A 20,542-nucleotide genomic window follows, 5' to 3' on the forward strand; every position below is an offset into this window, starting at 1 on the left:
AGAGCTGCCTCCATAGATCACCTTGGAGAGTAAAGAGATATATTTTCTTAAACGTAGTTCCACTGAGTACAGTTAAGCTTATTTACAACAGATTAGTATTAAACCCTAAGTGAGTTTTAGAGCTGAGAGAAGGGTACTTAAGCGAGCGATTTAGGGACACTGAAACTTCTGCTACAGTTCGCAGTACCAACGAATAAAACAGTATTTCTTTACCCATTCACTATGTCTTCTAATGTGTTTCAAGGGCTTTTAATTCTCTCACGAATATTACTTCTTGTCATGGAGATTGTTTTGCCTGAAAGATGCCTACTGTTATTTTTAACGCTAGCTTGCGGCATCAAGATGCTGTCTTTAAAAAAGAAAAAACTTTTATAACGGGGAAATAAAAGAATTTCCATTAAAGGGAAGAGAACATATATTAACTTAAAAATAAATTCTGTTCCCAAGAGTCAGGCACACTATTTGCAAGATTATTTAATATTCAAATCACCTTCAGCTTTCTGTGTAAATCTCACCAACTCTTTTTGTTTAATTCCATCTTTCTGGTAAACAGAGAGCTGAGGACATTTCTTTACTGCAGTCTGAGCTCGAAAACACAGTAAGTCACCCATTATTAATATATTATATTAATAAGCACCGGCATGAATACATAAAGAGTGTTGTTCATCACAATAACCTTCATCTGCAAGTAATTTCTGATTCTCCATTGTTTACTAGGTTAATGTACCACCTTGGAGATGATAATGATCCCTTTTAATCAAAGGAATGAAGCTAATGGAAATAATAGGAATGAAGCTAATGGAAATAATTAATGGTAACTACCAATGTATTAGCTATTTAGTTAAGATACATAGGCATGTGTCTGGAGGTAGCTGCTATATATTATCATAGAGAAACTGCGACTTTTTCCTCCCATCTGCTTTAAGCTTCATTAAGAAAGTACACTAAATGCAAGTTTATTTATGGGATCAAAAAATGCTATCATGACCCAGCCCTGGATAATAACTTCAGTCTGCTAGGATAAGAAAGCTTACTCATTGCAAAACAATAAACCCTGCCACAAACGGATAAACAGAAGACAAAAGAGAAGGATCCAATGAAAAACAGTGGAGGAACAAAGAAATCAGACCCAGACAGCAAGACAGACAGAGGTAATGCCATTTAGCAATGACACAAAACCACTTTATTGAACCAAGTCTTAGGTTTTTCTCCAAATGATAAGTGAATATTTTCAGACTCTTACTTGAAAAAGTAACCAGAGATCTTTCCAGAGATGAAACAGGATCCTGTGCCAAGTTATTTTCCAAATTACAGCTAGATATTACCAACCGTCTAGAAGACACCAACAACAGAATTTTATCAGCACTTACTTTCTCTATTATTTTCTAACAAATATAAAAGTATCTGAGTTACCTGAGGAAAGACAACTGTAGCAAGCAGTAGGAAGTTAATAGTACTATTTATAAATCAGATTTAATATCCTTGCTCAACAAGCACTGTGCTGAACAGACACTGAATGCTAAGCATCTAGCAAGAGCAAGCTCCATGTTCTCAATTATTTTAACAGGTGTTATTCTCACACAGGCCTTGTTTAGCAAACTTATCAAAGGACTTAACTGCAAGACAAGAAGGAGCTCAGATGTTTTAACATCATTGCAAATATAAGGGCTTTACAGCTACCAATGGACTCGAGTACATAGTTTAGGAGCACTGGTGAACTGAAGCTTCACAACACTCCATTACATACCACTGCACCCCTGCCAAAGCCGTTGTACTAGCTGTTATCTCCACCACCACCTTATTTGATAGGTTACCTTTAACAGCTTATTTCTGGTGCACCTGCATCAAAACTATTTTGTCTTGATGAAAAACAGGATTAAAATCCCCATGTAAGAACTGACAACAGCTCAAGCAAGTCAGCACATTCTCTTGAGGTCTAGATGCCTCCACTCATTTTTGTCACATAAATAAGTCAAGTCATACGGCTACAGCAACATTTGACAGTGTGCTGACCTCACATGTGACGTTCCCTACAGGACTGATTAGCATAGGACCATCAGACCGAAGGAACCGTTTGTGGAGACAATGGCACAGCCAGCCGCAGAGCACAGGAAGCACCCATAGCCAGTTCAGCAACTTTCTGCAAAACACTTTTTAAGAAAAGTAGTCAAGAGGGCTGGAGAGCCTTTCTAACCTACAGAGCCACACACTAAAACCTACACATGGACAAGAGACACTGACCAACAAAACTGAGAGAAGGAGGAGTATCAGCCATGAGCCACATGCGGGAAATGAAAACTCCCTCTTGGTCCCACCATTCCGCAGCAGGACAGGGCCAGGCTGCACATGCAGCTGGACCCCAGCAACCCAGCAGTGGCTGCACAACAACCCTTCTCCCTCTGCTAACCCCCAGGCTGCCTCCTGGTCTGCCATGTAACCCTGGCCGGAGGAGGCCAGTCACCATTCCGATCAACCATCTCAGAGCTCAGAAGTCACAAGGTCCCACTCCCTCAATAGAAGGAAAAACCTTCTTCAGCAACAGATCCTGCCTTGCAATTAGGCGATGCCAAATCAATCAGATTCACATACCCAAATAGAAACCAAGGAGATTCCTCATTTACATGAGGAAAGAAATGCAAAAATATGTAGTTAGAGAAGATTTACATACAGCTGAACACATTGAGATGTGAACAGAGTATCAACTACAGAGATGGTAATTACCAAGAAATTTCTTCCATGAATTGCAAGTATTAATACTGCTACTAAACCTGTTTTCAGCTTTTTATTTAGAAGAAAGCAGTGTACATGCGTTCTACTACTCTTTAAAAGAAAAGAACCTACACAACCTCAGAACCTATTTTAAAAATTACAACTCACGCACCATGATTTATTTGTAATCCCAAACTGCAATACAGGACACAAATTCATCATAAAGCACACATTTCCAAAAGTAATGAAGAAAATTATAGAGAACAAAAAACATGATAGATATGGGGGGAAATACAGAAATCTTACCCATATGTGGATAACTCACACAGATCTGAGAGAATAAGGACTATTTTATTTGCTTGACTGTAAAATACGCAGGAGAGGTAGCAAACTAGGAATGTGCAGCAAGTGTTGAAAGCAAACATGATGTAATCTAAAACAAAGTTTTGAAATCAACATTGAAAGTCATGATGCCATCCTGGAGTCATCACACAGGCCCTGCTCTAGACACACTGCATGTATTGTGTACTTCTCATCGCTCAAAAAGCACAGCAAAACAGAAGCGGTCAAATAAGAGGTGATGAGATCAGAGACAGGAACTTCAGTATGCTGTGGGTAGAAAAAGGTTGGCTGAGAAGCACAAGCAGGAGGCAAGGTGGACTACGACAGATATATTAAAAAAAAAAAAAAAGGAAGGAGGAAGGACATGTCAAAAACCAGAAAGTAACGTTTTACTTCAAAAATGTTACTTTCCAAAACATTTGTTGAACAGAAAATCTTAGGTACAAATATTTCATTCAAAAATACACATACAAAAAAAAAAGTTGAGGGAGGGGGGAAGCCTCTGCTACCTAACCCTAGACTGTATTTCCAAGAGAATCAGGACGTCTAGCCTTCACTTCTGGAGACACCTGAAGCTCACAAGTATCACAAGGACAAATGCCATGCTGGGTTTCCATCACACAGTTCTCCATCAACCCAGCAACAGAAGAGGCCCTCAGCTAACCTTGGCCACCAGGAACAGAAGGACGCGGAGACATCAGCGGCATGCCCAGGACCTCACTGCACAGGCCAGTTCTATCGTGCAGTGGCTCACCCACAGCAAGAAACGATCTTCTCTCTAGCACATGATGCTTGGCAGAAGTCACAATCTCAAAAAGTACTATACTTCACTTGGATAGCCTCTGTGTATAAGCCAGTATTAACACACAATTTTTTCTAGAATAACAAATGCATTGATATGCATGTGAACTCATTTTGAGATAATCCTCACAAAAGTAGAGACAAAAGAACTACTGATGGCTCCCTTAAGATCTCTTTTTCTACCCACACTAGTGCATAACTTCACTGCTGCTGAACTGCAATTTTATATTTAAAAATTAAAGCATGCAGTAAGGAAAAGAAGAAAGGAAAGAAAAAAAAAAGGCAAAAAAAAAGAACCCACACAGCCAGACATGTGAAAATGTAAGAGCAGTTGTTCCATTTAAGCTCAGGTTCTCATGTAGTAACATAAAGCTTCAATGTTTGGATTGCATAAACTGTGATTCAAATACTTGTTATAAAAATAACTCTTTACTATAACGTTTTTTCAAAGAAATGTGACTTGAGGTCAAGAGCTTACTTTTCACAAAACATTCATTTCCAGTTAAATTTAACTTGGCAACGTCCCTTTCACTTAAATATCCATTTTGCCAAGGGGAAACAAGTTCCTAGATGTAGAATTTACATCACTGCTTATATGTGGAATTTGTTTGTTTGCTTTAGCATTCAAAGGCAGTATTGGTTTGTTTTTCTCCACAAAACAACCAGTTAGATCTCTCTCACTGTATATTAATTTTTATCACAGATTGGATTTCCAGGACCACCTCAGATAGAGGAATCCTTCTCCTACCTAAATCCTTGAAAAAGTATGCATACCCCTCAGTAAAATTACAATTTCAATTTCTTTCTTTGTATGTCTGACACAGAGGGGACAACTGTATATTGTCAGTGCAGTATACTAGATGCTTATCATCTCAGATGAATTATCCAAAAAGGAAGATATTTAGCTGCAGGGAGCACGGTTTGACATCTTAAAATACAATTGCATTTCCAAATTCTTCACATCCCTTCCACCTGCACTGACTGACTGAATAAAATGCATACAGATTTCTGCCAGGTAGGAACAGTCACAATAAAAAGCTTTGAGAACGAAGTGCTACTGAGAGCTGTGCATTCATAGGCAGCATCAGGTGGGACTGACACAGAGCTTACAGTAGAGGCACATGCAAGAGATCTTGTCGTTCACTCATGTAGCTGGATTTTATCTTGGTGTTTATTTTAACATCCGAACTTCAAATCTACTATATATGACCCCATAGCAAGAAATACCAAAATACTAATCAGTAGAAAGCTGATGTATCCTCATTTCAAAATCTCTTTTTGGGAAATGTTCATCCCAAATGCAAATAAACCTACCATTGATTACTATTTAATATTCAAAACATTAGAATTTCAAAACATATATCTGAACAACTATGTCGACAGGTTAATTACATTCCCTGTTCTAATAGTGATAATAGTAGAGAATTTCAAATGAAAGTAAGACCATCCTCAACAGATTTTACTGAGTTTGGGGATCCAATAAATTTAAGATCCTGCCTACAGCTGTAGTTAAAACTGTGTTAGCAACTATAAATAAAATTATTTCTAGTAAGATCTGAAACTGTGAGTTTTTTCCTAAGTACAGAGACAGTAGAATAATGCACTGAATGGTTAGGCAAAACATTCTGCAATAACTGGACTCACTATTATGAATTCTATCTCTGTTAATTTCAGTAATATAGTTTCATAAACTTAATTAATAAAACCAAAACAAGTCCTTTGAAGAACTCCAAAACAAAAAGAAAACAAAACAAACAGGTATCAAAACAACTCATAAAGATCCTTATACATAACAGCTGCGACACTATCTCCCAGACACACTGGAGACTGCAATCCTGTAATAAGCAAGCCAACCATCTAGAAATAAAAATTTCTATTAGCATTACCTTCATGTTCTCAATCATAACTTTTTCTTTTTCTAACCTGTACTTGACACTGGTTATTTTAACAGAATTATTTGAGGAGCAAGAAGTGGTGGGGGACACATCAAATTAGTAGAGACTACAGCTTACTGAATGTAAACTGTATATATGATGACATAACCTACAGACTTTTTTTTTTTTTCTTACAAGCTAGAAAAGCAGATGAGATCTAAAACTCCTAACATTGTCCTAGGAATCGAGCTCTAAATAATTACAAATGCTGAAAGACCTTCTTCTTCATTACATTACTTGCATCACTTTACAAAACAATACAGCTCACAAAGTAGTTCAGACATGTAATTACTGCTTGCAAAGCTCACTGACCACAGCCTGAAAGTCTCACCTAGCCAAAGCAGGGAAGCATGTCCTGCCTTGTTCAAGACAAATGCAAATTACAATTCCCAAACTTTGGATCTTCAACTAATGGAATCTTCTTCCTTAGGAAGGTCAGAAAAGAGGATAAAGAAACCAGAGTATATTTAGGTGTAAAATGGAACTAAAAAAAAAAATACTAAAAAAATCCCTAACTACAAGCACAGAAGCATAACTACTGCTAGTCATTTCACATACACCACTTCACATATGCTCACAATTCCTAAATTACCCTCTCCTTAGAGAGTTCACATAGAAGCAAGAGGGTGCAGGATAGTATTTCAAAATATATTTGCTGATCAAGTATAGCTTATTTCTCATATAGTAATACTTTAAACATCAAAAATCAATGCATTCTTTCCAGGAACAAAGATGGCAATAAGATTCTTTATCAGTTGGAAGCATTCAGTAAGCTGTCGTAACACAAACACAGCAACAAAAAGGTACCATTGCCCAGAATACTAATGTGCAGGGATAAACTGCACACCAGGAACACTTTCAAGCACGCCAATGATCCACTCACTAACTTTGCTTTAAAACTAGAAAAGGATCCCTGTACCACCAGTCTCACATCTTCATTTAGTAACAGTGCACCTTATCATGGCATTTTGGGTAGCCTGGCTTTGCAAAAACCTGGGGCAGTTCCCACTTCCTCTGCATTGTCTGTAATAGCTTTGTCTCCTTATAATCCAACTTTTGGATTCACACATAACTCATCAATTCCCACTCTTAATGAAATTCCAACGCAGCAAAGAAAAGAGACTTTTAAAATTTCAACACAGTCTCATATTGGTTTCCATACTGTTGAAAGTACATCTTTTCACTGCCTATCTGATATCTCCTGGATCTCAGCCACAGGTATGCAAGAACCATTTTGCAGACAAAGAAACAAGCAAGCAAAAAGCCTGCAATTTTTTAACTAAAGCTGGAGAGGCTTTTTTAAAAGAAAATTATGAACAAGTACTTGAAGGCTGACTCTCCTCCTTGTGAAGAGAGAAGGGTATCACACAGATACCAGGGCAGATGCTCTTCCCCTCTAGGAAACACAGTGGAGGAGGGTGTGGGAAATGTTATGCGAGGTGGATGACAATTCACTTTTAATCTTAGGATTGGCTCTGCTCCATAAACTTGTCTTAGCATTCAAATATTACAGTTTTCTGCAACATTTTTACACCAACAAAAATAGTAATAAAGCACCACTCACACTGACAAAAACATTGCTTTTATCGATATATTCTGTTCAAACCATCATAAGGTATAGGACACGAGCATCACTTTTGCAGTGCAAACCGCATCTATGATGGCACAGCAAAGGTATTTCAGTAAAATGGTTACAACATTAGCCTGACTTAACAGAAACAGAATTATTTTTCCAAAGAAACAAAGAGAGAAGTAAGTAACATCAGTTAACGGAAAATGTACATTCTTGCTGATCTGAGAAACCTGTCTTAGCTATATGATACCTGGTCTAATAAATCCTTTAGAGTTTGCAGGCCCAGAACATTACAAGTGTGACAAGAAACGAAACAAACAAACGAACAAAAACATAAAGAAAAAAAAGATTTAATGCAAATTCTCCAAGATGCTTTCACTAGTAATTTCTCATTGATGTCAATTACATCTCCTTGGTCAGCTTCTATACTAGCTAAGGACGAGTCTTCAGGACAATGCTGCTGCTAAGTTCTTTCTCCATGCAGTGCAAGTTAATGAGCAATCTATATTTAAGCTGGTCCTCCCAGAAGAAGCTCAAGAGCTGCTGATGGTCAAACTGAACTGGCTGGGGGGGGATGGGTTGCAATGACATATGGGGTCTACGCAATCGGCAACAAAAGTAGTTTAAGTTGAGCTCAGTAAAAACATCTCTGAATTTTGGTCATCTTCTGCAAAATGTTTCAGCTTGGGAAACGTGGAAATCCCAACAGTTCATTTCAGCAATTCTGAAATACTTGCTTTTAAAGACAGATTGTAAGGAGACAAAACTGTTACAGAAGATATGGAGGAAGTGGTAACTAATCCAGTGAAGGCATCACCTAAACATACTGCTAGGAGCATTCTATCTAAATAACAAATCTTAAATTTTAAAAAGTTTGTTAACATTTACTAACTTGTCACATACATTCCAGAGATGTATGGCACATATATTAAATATTCTGCAAGATGAAGTAAAAAAGACCACTCCATATGTCAACTAACAGATTTTAAAAGCTCTAGTTATCCAAGTTCAAAGGAAAAGTAAAGTAGTAAAAGTAATTCAGATTCACTTCTACATAGGAAGCTCAGAGAAAGGCTATATATTGTTTATGTTTTCAGTTTGTAAAGCGTATTTAATCTTCTTCCAAAGATACCATCCAAGGAAGACACTTAGCTATGCCTGATCTGCAGCTGACTGGCAGGACAAGGGTAGCTATTAGCGCTAGGCACTGCTCGCTTATTCCCCTTGCAACTTCATGCTACATTTCAGAGAGCAGCCAGAAAAAAGCATTCACAATGTCAGTAAGTTGCTGCCTGTGTGCAGCAAACAGCATCTCACGTGTTCCAGAAAATGGTGTTCTGCCATACGAGGGTGAGAAACTTGAGGACTGCTTTTTGTACCAAGTCATCTGGTCTTGAGCAAGGCCTGAAGATGCAGTAAACATACCTTGAAAGTCTGAAAAACCTTCAGTAAGCACATAAAATGAGGTAAAACGGCTATGATCACATAGTGGATAGGTTTTCATTCCTTTTAAATACATTATTCTTATTAGATGTAGAATCTAAGGAAAAAAAAAATACCTCAAAATCCAGTAGTCCTTCCATTTTCAGAGACCTGTAATTTTAAGTCTTGCCATTCTGCTTCAAGTACCAATTTACCCAACCAAGACTACTGAACTTGTGCAACTCACTTTCAAAGAAAATCTTCATCAGATGGTTTTGCACTAATACTATTGGTTCGAAGTAAGTTCAAATACTATTAGCCTTAAGATATGTGCATCTGAAAGCTTCTACAGCTAAGTAAGAAAACAATGACTTCATAAAGGCTATAGATTTACTGATTTGATGTGAACAATGTGAAAGTGAGGTTTTAGGAAAGCTTTGTACAATATGATGGCGCCTCTTTGAGAATCATAGAATGGTTAGACTTGGAAGGGACCTCAAAGATTGTCTAGTTCCAACCCCCCTGCCATGGGCAGGGAAACCCTCCACTACACCAGGTTGCCCAAAGCCTCATCCAACCTGACCTTGAACACTTGCAGGGATGAGGCAGACACAACTTCTCTGGGCAACCTGTTCCACTGCCTCACCACCCTCTGAGTGAAAAATTTCTTTCTTATATCTAATCTAAATCTCTCCTCTTTCAATTTAAAGCCATTGCCCCTTGTCCTGTCACTACACACACCCTTGTAAATAGTCCCTCCCCAGCTTTCCTGTAGGCCCCCTTTAAGTACTGGAAGGCTGCTATGAGATCACCTCAGAGCCTTCTCTTCTCCAGGCTTAACAGCCCCAACTCTCTCAGCCTGTCTTCATAGCAGAGGTGCTCCAGCCCTCGGATCATCTTCGTGGCCCTCCTCTGGACCCACTCCAGCAGCTCCAGGTCCTTCTTGTGCTGGGGACTCCAGAGCTGAACTCAGTATTCCAGGTGGGGTCTCACGAGAGCAGAGTAGAGGGGCAGAATCACCTCCCTCAACCTGCTGGCCACACTTCTTTCAATGCAGCCCAGGATACAGTTGGCTTTCTGGGCTGCCAGTGCACATTGCCGGCTCATGTTGAGCTTCTCATCCACCAGCATTCCCAAGTCCTTTTCCTCAGGGCTGCTCTCAATCCATTCTCCACCCAGCCTGCACTTGTGCTTGGGATTGCCCCGACCCACGTGCAGGACCTTGCACTTGGCCTTGTTGAACTTCATGAGGTTCTCACAGGCCCACCTCTCCAGCCTGTCAAGGTCCCTCTGGATGGCATCCCTTCCCTCCAGCGTGTCCACAACACCACACAACTTGGTGTCATCTGCAAACTTGCTGAGGGTGCACTCGATCCCACTGTCCATGTCACCAACAAAGGTGTTAAATAGCACTGGTCCCAGTACAGACCCCTGAGGAACACCACTCATCACTGGCCTCCACTTGGACATTGAACCGTTGACCACAACTCTTTGAGTGCGACCATCCAGCCAATTCCTTATCCACTGAGTGGTCCATCCATCAAAACCATGTCTTTCCAGTTTAGAGACAAGGATGTTGTGTGGGACAGTATCAAATGCTTTGGATAAGCCCAGGTAGACGATGTCAGTTGCTCTTCCCCTATCCATCAATGCTGTAACCTCATCATAGAAGGCCACCAAATTAGTCAGGCAGGATTTGCCCTTAGCAAAGCCATGTTGGCTGTCACCAATCACCTCCTTATTTTCTACGTGCCTTAGCATAGTCGCCAGGAGGATCTGCTCCATAATCTTGCCGGGCACAGAGGTGAGACTGACTGGCCTGTAGTTCCCTGGGTCTTCTTTTTTTCCCTTTTTAAAAATCGGGGCTATGTTTCCCCTTTTCCAGTCATTGGGAACTTCACCAGATTGCCGAAGCAGGGCACAGGCTCAGAATAAACAGATGAATCTGATAGCAGAGGAAAAAAAAAAGCTGTGAGGTTTGCATCACTAGCAGCATGCAGTATAGGACTAAGTTGAGCAATGTAGGCCACAGCAGGGTCTATTTTTAATTTTTTGATGCACAAGATTGCAGTGGTACCTTGGTAGGTGACCTCTGACGAATGCTTAGCTAGGTAATGCAAACAGTACTGAAAAGCAGATAGATCATCTCTGTGCAGGGATTCTGGCTACAGGAACAAGAAAATTTGAGAGACTTTTCTGTAAGCCAAATAAAATATTTTTTTATTTTTAAAGAAGGGCTATCCTTTTACGATCCAGGTGTTAGCAAGAATGGCTGTGTGCAACATATTAGATCTTTAATTTGCTTCTGAAGTGTTTATATCTTGATTTCGGTAAATGTAGGCCAGTTTCTTCACAATGTGCAACCCATCGTGCCCCAGCTCTTGAAAAAAACACTATTCCCTTTCAGCAAAATTTCATTAGGTATATGGGGCAGACATTTTAAAACTTTCCTGTGTTTTGCTAAAAATCTCATAATTCTTATAAACCCCAGTGACAGACATATACAAATACTAACTAATCTCATTTCAGAGGCTCCCATATGCCAGTTCCAAAAAGGTGGAGAAAAAAATATGTAAATGAACAAATAAATGGCTTTCAAAAAAGCAGTCCATTCTTCAGAGCCTGCGCATTATGCAGCAAAAATTAACATGATTGGCCCACCATGAAAAGAGCTGAAGAGGTTTATCAGTGATGCACAGTTGCACAAGATGACATTATCTGAGCTACCTAGTGAGACTAGCAAGAGTTTACAAAGCGGGGGGGGGGGGGGGGGGGGGGGAACTGAATTTTTTTTTAATGGGAAGGGAGAGAGAAGAGAGAGGGAAGGACGAGACAGAGGAGGGGCTAATCATTAAGAACTGTCTTTCCTTCAAATAGTCTAGAAACTCTTCATCTAGTCTCTATTTCAAGAACAGCCTTTTGGCCAATTTCAGAGAAATCATATTTGAGCACACCAGCATGCACTGCTTTTTCACAAGTTAAACCAACAGTGGGTCTGACTGCGTGACCTGCTGATGTAAAGAATAAGCGGAGTCTGGACTACGGTCAGTCCAGCTCGCCAGGATTTAAACAATGCATACACCAAGATGCTTACACAGCTTGCACAGACAAAAGTTTATATGCAAATGAGATACAGAATCCGATACATTAAGGTTTCTACCATTTTTGCCTATTGTTGTCATTAACACTGCTGTAAAAAAAACGTCTTGATGGCAAACAGATAGAGCTAGGAAGCTGCAAGTCTTGAATTCACTGCCATAATTTTCTTAAATTTTAAATGTAAAGCATTGAAAAATATTGACATTTCCCCTTAGCAATAAATCATCAAAACTGGATGGTAACCTCTGTATGTTACAATTATCCTCTTGCCCTTTCTCAAAAAAAACCCTACAGAAATAAGAATCTGTTAGGTGTTCTTCATTACCATAAGCCTGTACAAGTGAAGAAAAAAAAAAAAAGGGAAAAAAAAGGCATTCTGGTGATTGCACAATACTCAGAGAGGCAATTTTGTACGTGTGAAAAAGAGAAAAAAAAAAAGAAATTCACCATTATCATTCTCCAGAATAAGTCATTTAATAAACTCCTCATAATCAAATCTCTTTCAAAATTCCCTTCTCTTTGAGATCCCACTTCATCAACAGTTGCGAAATGCTACAGAAATGGAGATTTTTTGACAAGGCACCAGTGACATAGAAGTAAAACCTTGCTGTAAAACCCATTCCCACTCAAGTAGAATTCCTCCAACCATTCTTTGAAAAACACTACTGGGTTGGGTATTGTACTGGAATTATAGAAGACAATTCAAAGGCATGATCTTGAAGGCAGATTTAATGAATATTTCCTTATGAAGTATATAAGACTTGCAAACCCCAAAAAGTTCCACTAGTACTAAAACTTCCAGTTAAATCACTCTTAAAGGTTTGACATCTCTCCCTCTTTTTCTTTCCCCCTCTCTTATTGCCAGAAACAGATCCTGCAGCAGTGAAAACCACTCATCTCTCTTAAAAAGTTTAAACAGCCCACAGCTGATTTAAGTGTTCTAAAAGTTCTTGGTTTATTCAAGCAGCTTTGCCCACTGCAAAAATAAAATGTTTCATGAATTTCCATGAATACGAGCAAGAAAGCAACTTCCACATGAAACATATTAACTCAGACACTGCATGTCATGATTTGTTGCCATTCCCCAAAGTATGCTCCCAAGGTAAATGCTTGCTAGGGACACAAATTTGCACTTTGAGACCCTGACCGTCACATGTACTGAGCTGGATGGAAGGGCTCTCATTTGAAGAACAATGAGAAACATACATTTGAAGCAACGAAAAAGTTTCCTTTCAGTGCATTAGTCTTTGTCATCACTTTTTTTTTTTCTAAAAAAGTGCATTTGGCAACACTATCAATTTGAAAAACTCTTGGAAATGCGTTATGACTTGGAGGAACACTAAAGAATCAACATCCAGCATTTTCTCTTCACAACACAGTTAACCAAACTATTGTTCTTTCATTGTCAAGAACATCACTGAGAAATTATAAAAGTACCATGAAAGTTCTCTGTTGTGAAGGTTTTTTCCCACCTCAGTGTCACATCCGTAAACATCTGTATGCCACGCAACTTCAAACAATCTAACAACAAAAACCTAATAGCTAGTCTAATATGAAACAAAATTTCAGAAACACAGTATCATGTTATTACAAGTAGTCATCAGTCTATCATCTTTGACTGAAAGACCTTGAGTACATACAACTCCTCGGTAACACACCTGCAACAAAGCACACTCCAAAAAGCTGGTTTACCCAAAGTGTCTCCAGTTGTTTCGTGCGTACAGATACTTAACACCCAGCAGTCTCCCCAGTGAAAACTTATTTCTCAGACTCTATCCATAAAAAGGGGCAAGACTAGATTAAGTCTAGCGAAATTGTTCACTCTTTTTCAGAATTAAAGACGGCTTTTGCATTTGGAAATGCAACGTTGCACTGACAATAGTCCCAGATCAAAACTAACAAAATTTAAAAATAACACAAAAGGTATTTTCTGCATTCTAACAACAGGTTACAACTCTAGGCTTGAAACACGCCACAGTTCGAAGGAGAGGAGAGACAGAACACACATGGGCCTTGATCCAACAAATGAAACAACCAACCAATAAAGATTTGGTTTTGGTTTTTTTTTTGCAAATACCTGCCAGGATGCAGAAAGTTACCTGCATTACATGCACATTTGCACCAGCGCACACACACTTACTACTTCCACTTATGCCCTTCTTCCCATCCAGAAAAGAAACACATGAACAACAAGACACAAAACCCACACATCTCTGACAAAAAACTTTATTGCAGACTGTGTTGGTATGGATGGAGAAATCCGTACCACCAGAGAGAGCTGCAAGCTGCTATACTGGACAACACTGATGTTGGAAGAATTAATCATTCATAGATCAACAATTGGTTCTTTCATCTCCCTGGTTTTCTCAGATCAGACCATTATGTATTTTTTCCACCTACTGATCCTGTTACACTCCCATTTTTCAGCTGCAAGTAGCAAAGACAACTGAAAAACATTCATATTTCCAAAGTGTATCTCATTAAAAGAAATAATCTTAACCAGAGAGGGAACCTATGTGCTTCTATGGGCTTTATAACTTTGTCAGTGTCAAGAACTGACTTAACAAAAAACTCTGTAATAAAATCAGCAATGGAAAAAAAAATAAATGTGGAAGGCAAACTGAAGTACACCAAAGTCCCTTTTCCTGGCTTTCTACCAAAGGCAGTTCACGTAAACTAATCCATGAGATAGCTGACCTTTTATCAAGTGAAGTTTTCGGACTAAATACTTCAGCTAATCAGAAACTAAATTACATGTATACATTAAACCACATCTTTAAAATTAAGCTGTATTCTGCTTAGCCAAAACAGCAGCAGATTCAGTCAGTACTAAACCAACAGGAATATGGCTTTTTTGAGTATCACTGCAGAGAAAGAGAGGGAGAGGGAAAGGAAGCATTCCTGATTTCATAGAGCAGTGCCTCATCATGACAATAACGGGGGAAGAAAAAGTCACTGGAAGAGAAGGTTGTCATGGGAAACACTTCTCCCACTTTTATTGCTGGCTGGGTTTGTCCTTTAAACGCTCACCCCTGCAGAGGCCTGGCAGGTGACACACCGGGCGGGCGACGTGAGCGCGGCACCACCCGGACGGCACTGCCCAGCCCGCCCAGAGCCCTTCCCGGGCCAGAACCGAGCCCCGCGGTTTGCGTTTGAGTCAGCCGGGCCTCCGCGGCGGCAACGAGTGTCAATAATGCCATTTCACGCCACCCCGGAGGGAGAAGGTCTCGGCAGCGCAGACCCGGGACCAAAAAACTGCACCTCGCCAGAGGATGCGGCGGCGCGGAGCAGGTGGGGTGGGGATGCGACCCAGTCCTCGCCGGCAGGGTCCCGCGCCCCTCACCCCGGGGAAAGGAGCCGGTCTAGAGTCTAAATCCCCCGCGGATGTACCGCGACACCCCCGGGAGCCCCACAGGGGCGGACGCGGGGACCAAAGCCGGGCCGTCGCGGCACGGAGGGGCACGGTGTCACGGTAGCGCGCGCTCACCGCCCGGGCAGGGCGGCAGGACCGGCCGGCCCGGCCCCACCCGCGGAGGGAGCCTCCCGTGGCCCCGCCGCGGGGTGGGGAGGGGAGGAGAGGGGAAGGGAGGGGAGGGGAAGGGAAGCGGGGGCTCTTCAGGCCGCCTGCCCGCCCTCACCGTCGATGTTCTCCCGGTCGCTGATGTGCTGCAGGTTGCAGCCTGTGTCCTCCCGGCTCAGCTCGGCCTCGGGGCGGTAGGACTCCAGCCGGGAGTGGGCATTCCTGCGCAGCTTGGGGCTGGAGGAGACGCAGCAGGAGGTGGTGTTCCCCATCTTCTCGGCCCGGCCCCGGCCCGGTCCGGCACGGCTCGGGAGGAGGCGAGGGGGCGGCCGGTCAGCAGGGGCGGCGGGAAGCCATGGGCAGCGGCGGAGACGAGGGGGAGCGGCGGGGGAAGAGGCGGCGGCTGCGGTGCCCTGCGGCTGCACTCGCCAGCGGATCCCCTCGGCGGTTCATCCGCGGAGGCAGCCCCGCAGCGCGGCCCGCCGGCGTGGGCTGCCGCAGCTAAGCCCTCCTCCGCAGGCGGGCAGCGCAGGGCCCGCCGAGGCACAGCCCCATCGCCGGCGGCGGGGCCGCCGCGCTCCTCCCCCGCCCCCGCGCAGCCGCCGGGCCCGCTCCGCGCACGCACCCACGCGGCAGCGCCGCAGCCTCCGCGGCAGCGGCACCCGCAGCCGCAGCAGCAGCAGCCGCCTCGGGCGGCCCCCGCGAACCGGTTCCGGTTCAAGCGGGCGGTGACGCCTCCCGCCAGGCGGGCTGCGAGAGCAGCCGCCGTAGCCGTGCCGGTGCCCCGCGGGGCGGAGGAAGGCCGCCCCGGCAGCCACCGGCGCGGCTGGCGGGGCCCGCCCGCAGCGGAGCGGAGCGGATCCGGCGGCGGCCCCCGCGGGCTCCCGGCGCGCTGCCCGTGGGGCCGCCCGCGGCGCTGAGGGGGTTCGGCCCGCCGCGGCCGCGCTGCCAGCCGGCGGGAAGGCAGCCGTCCTGCTTCCAGCGTCCCCCGTCACCCTACACGCATATATGTATGTTTTCGCATGGCGTAAGAGCAAAGCACGTCGTTTGCTAAAGGAAGCGAGGGGGTAGGAGCAGCCGCTGCCTGGCTGGGCGCTTCCCTCGCGAGGGGGAGAAGCTCAAGGCTGGGAACGGCGCTGGAGGATGCCTCTGCGGTGCTCCTGCCCGGCGGGGAAGCCTGCCTCGGGAAACCCCCCCGTGTTCGTTTCCACAGCAGGTCATCTCGTGGGAGCCCTGGGGGGCGGTTTGCGTTCAGCTCTGGAGTCCCCAACACAAGGACAAGATGCTGCTGGAGCGAGTCCAGAGGAGGGCCACGAAGATGATCCGAGGGCTGGATCATCGTCATCCTCTCCTGTGAAGACAGGCTGAGAGAGTTGGGGCTGTTAAGCCTGGAGAAGAGAAGGCTCCAGGGTGATCTCACAGCAGCTTTCCAGTACCTAAAGGGGGCCAACAGGAAAGCTGGGGAGGGACTATTTACAAGGGTATATAGTGATAAGACAAGGGGCAATGGCTTTAAATTGAAAGAGGGGAGATTTCGATTCAATATAAGGAAGAAATTTTTTACATTGAGGGTGGTGAGGCACTGGAACAGGTTGCCCAGAGAAGTTGTGTCTGCCCCATCCCTGGAAGTGTTCAAGGCCAGGTTAGATGAGGCTTTGAGCACCCTGGTGTAGTGGAGGGTATCCCTGCTCTTGGCAGGGGGGTTGGAACTAGACAATCTTTGAGGTCCCTTCCAACCCTAACCATTCTATGATTCTATGAAACCTTCTCCATTTCACCTCTGATCTAGGCCCAAACAGTGTAGTGGGGCAGACCCTGGCCGGACGCACCGCCTGGGCTACAGCCGAGCAGTCTCATGCAGCTACTGGAAGGAAAATTTCACCGATGTTCCTTAGTTTTTTAAAGAATGTACAAGTTCTTTGAAAATTTGTTGTTAAGAACTCCTTTACACTGACAGTGTCAAAGAGAGCTGTCCAAAGAGGTAGGAGGAGGGTGTGTAACATGCCCCTGCATACTGCTTTCCCTGTGTTCAGAGCTTTCCCAGTCAAAATCCACTTTTTTGTTATTGGTGTAATGCTAAAGATGGGGATTGTGCATGTATTTCATTCTTTTTTTTTTTTTTTCCTGTTTAAAATCTCTGTAATCTAAGCAAGTCTCATGACTACTGGAGGTCTGAGTCATGGTAGTTGAATGGTTACGCTGATAATTTGATAACAGAAAAACACATTTGTGTGTTTATAAAAAATGCTTTGACTTACAGCCCCAATGGTGTCTGTGAAACCATTACTTGTTACTCTACCAGGCATCTCATGATATCTGATGTTTTCATAAGACCTGCTCAAGTCAGATGATTATATGAAAGACTTCCAAGTTTTCATCCTACATTTTTTTCAGACTGCACATTGCAAAGAAAAAGTAATTTTTAATTTTCAACTATCTGTGAATGTTTATTTGATGAAAACGTACCCTACTGAGATACAAAGAAACACAAGAAAGAAAAAGAATGTCTTTTTTAAAAACTATTTCAAGGATGTTTTCTGTAACTCATTTTGTTGTCACATCCCCCAAGCACGGATGGGTGGCAGTTTGTGAGTTACATTGTCCCTTTGTGTTTGAGTAACTCAAGATGAATAAGAATAGATGTAGTAACTTTTGTGTATTAATGCCTTCAGTAGCTTGCATCCACACAAAAGCAACTTAAATATTTGAGGGTGGTTTAGAAATGTTACTTCATAGGGTGTACTGCTAACTAGGGCTTTCCACCACCATGCAGGTCATTGCTTCCTGAGGGTGCGTTGGGCTCCTCCCTTCAAGCACACCCCGCTCTTCAGCTGTCAGCTGGGCCTGCTCCCAGCCCACTCTTGTGCTCAGACCAGGCCTGGCCATAAACTGTGCCTTTGTCGGCGGAGTTGATTAAATCTCCAATGGGCATAAGCAGCAATCAGAACATTTCAAACAATTTGTAAGAATCAGATCTTTCTTAGTATATATCCAATAAAATAATAAAAAGTTATGGAAATGCCTAGCTTGCCACATCTTGCAGGAGGACCTCAACAGAGCTAGAGACCTCTGTGGAAGAATTGTCCATTTGCCTGCTGCCAGGGCTCCCTGACCTGTTAAATCCTACCTTCCTGCAGGAATCAGGTTCACTTACCCATTCATGGCCTTTTTGACCTCTAGTGTCCCAGCATGACTTCTCCTGGGGCACCAGTGCCATTGTCTTTTAAGTATGTGCTTGGGTAATGTTAACTGGGAAGCCATTGTGTTGTGTTGCCTTGCGTACCAGTCCCACTAAATTTTTTAGGCATACAGCAAATTTTTCCTAATCCCTAATTATTCAGTAATTTTTTAACAGCTCTAAATCTATTGAGGCAAATCCTTAGTCAAATCTTGCAATTTATACATATACCACAATTTTCATAAGCTTTGAAACAAAACAGGCAACGACATAGTGATGGACGTGGGTTAATTGTGAAGTCTGCTTCTCTAAGTAGATAAGCAGAGCTTAAAAAGACATGTTTTCTTCATGAAAAATGACTGATTTAAACTTTGGTCTATATTTAAAACTAATAGTAAACATTGTAAATGTTTTTAGATATAAAGTATTTAAAACTTGTGATCATCAGTTGTGACCGTGCAATCACTATGTAGCTACCTATTTTCTTACTTGCAGTTTTTTGCTCTGAATTTTTCATATGCCTTTATTCCTCCTCCTTTTACCCTAAGAGCTTGCTGAAGTACATTATAATGACAAAGATGCTACAACACATTTAAAGACAAAGTCAAAGAAAAGGAATGCTGCTCTAGGGTAATGGTCTCCTGCTGGTATCTAAGAGCTGAGAAAAGTACATAGGTGAAATATATGTCAGGAAAGCATATTTAGTTTTCAGTTATGATCACTTTATTTCAGCTAGATCAAGTGTGTGATGCAAATGTAATCGTATTATTTGACAAATATTAGTACAGTAAAACAAGAACAGCTCACTCTACCTTACTGACTTGCTTAGATGTTATGTATGTCACAAGCAGATCTTTTGTGTCTTTCTTTGATTAGAGACCATTATGTTCTTGAGGTTTAAGATTATGTATTTTAATGAGTTTGCCCTTCTGAGCAACTTCATGCATCAGCTGAGGAACACCATAAAGCTCCTTAAAGTAAGGCCAAGCCTTTCAAGATTGGTCAGCGCTGAGGTACCTCTGTTTACAAAGGGCTTATTCCTGCACAAAGATATTTTTAAATCTGTAGAATGAATTTTAATAAGTTAAATATTAATGATATGACCTATTACATTTTGTGCTTGAAATCTTCCTGGAACATTGTCAAAAAATGTAAATTATTCAAACTAGCAGATGTAGGTCACTGTTTTGCTTAGATATGACTTTTATCTATTTTGACTAGATAAAAATGATAAATATTATTAATCCAAAACTACTTTCTGCTTGCAAACCAAACGATATGGGAAACACTGTTTAAAAAAAAAAAAAAAATCTTTAAGATAAATGATTGGTGACAACCAGGTCTCTTGATTCTGCTTGTCTTTCAGATACAGGCTGAGAAATTTGTGTCACACAACACCTTCCCCACACCGCCATCTAATGTTTAATAAGAGTCCTGCTAGCAATTTGGGTATACGTTCGCTCTAAAATGCCATATCGTCAAATTTATCACAGAGCTAATCGTTGTATGGAGTATAAGCGAAAGCTTAAAATGAACATTCCTATGTAAAAAGTGATCTGACTGGTCAACTGAATCATAGCCTAAATTCTGTTGATTGTCATAGCTACATTTCTTTTGACTATAATACTAAATTCCAAATCAACTAAAACTACAGTGATGAACACACCTGAGGAACGTTAATAACCCTCTGATAATTCTATTTGTTATTAATTACATTTATTTTTACAAGCCTAAATTCAGTAGCAGTAAAAGACTTTCTTCCTCAAGGCAAATTCAGAATGCATCATACTCGATTCTAACCCAACCCGTATGGCAAAGCCTTTCACTGTGCTCCTCAAGAGAATGCATTCGTGGATCATGTCTTAATTCCCACCCCCATGAAACTGGATGGACTACTCCTGTGGCAGATTTTCCCTTTGCTTAAGGTGTTGATTCTTCTAGGGTTAAGGCAGTCTTCTCTTTCT

At 42.2% G+C, this 20,542-nt stretch overlaps 1 protein-coding gene across 3 annotated transcripts in view; it reads right to left on the reverse strand.

Annotated features, from left to right (window-relative positions):
• Positions 1-15,672, reverse strand: part of CCNY (cyclin Y) — a 124,507-nt gene extending 108,835 nt beyond the window's left edge. For all 3 annotated transcript variants that reach the window (XM_086614559.1, XM_086614556.1, XM_086614558.1), the window contains exon 1: positions 15,519-15,672. In XM_086614559.1, the coding sequence (XP_086470685.1) occupies positions 15,519-15,672 (154 nt within the window). The remainder of the gene's footprint in view (positions 1-15,518) is intronic.
• Between the last annotated feature and the right edge of the window lie 4,870 nt (positions 15,673-20,542).

Source organism: Tauraco erythrolophus, chromosome 7, assembly GCF_009769465.1.
Source record: "Tauraco erythrolophus isolate bTauEry1 chromosome 7, bTauEry1.pri, whole genome shotgun sequence".
Classification (NCBI taxonomy): Eukaryota; Metazoa; Chordata; class Aves; order Musophagiformes; family Musophagidae; genus Tauraco; species Tauraco erythrolophus.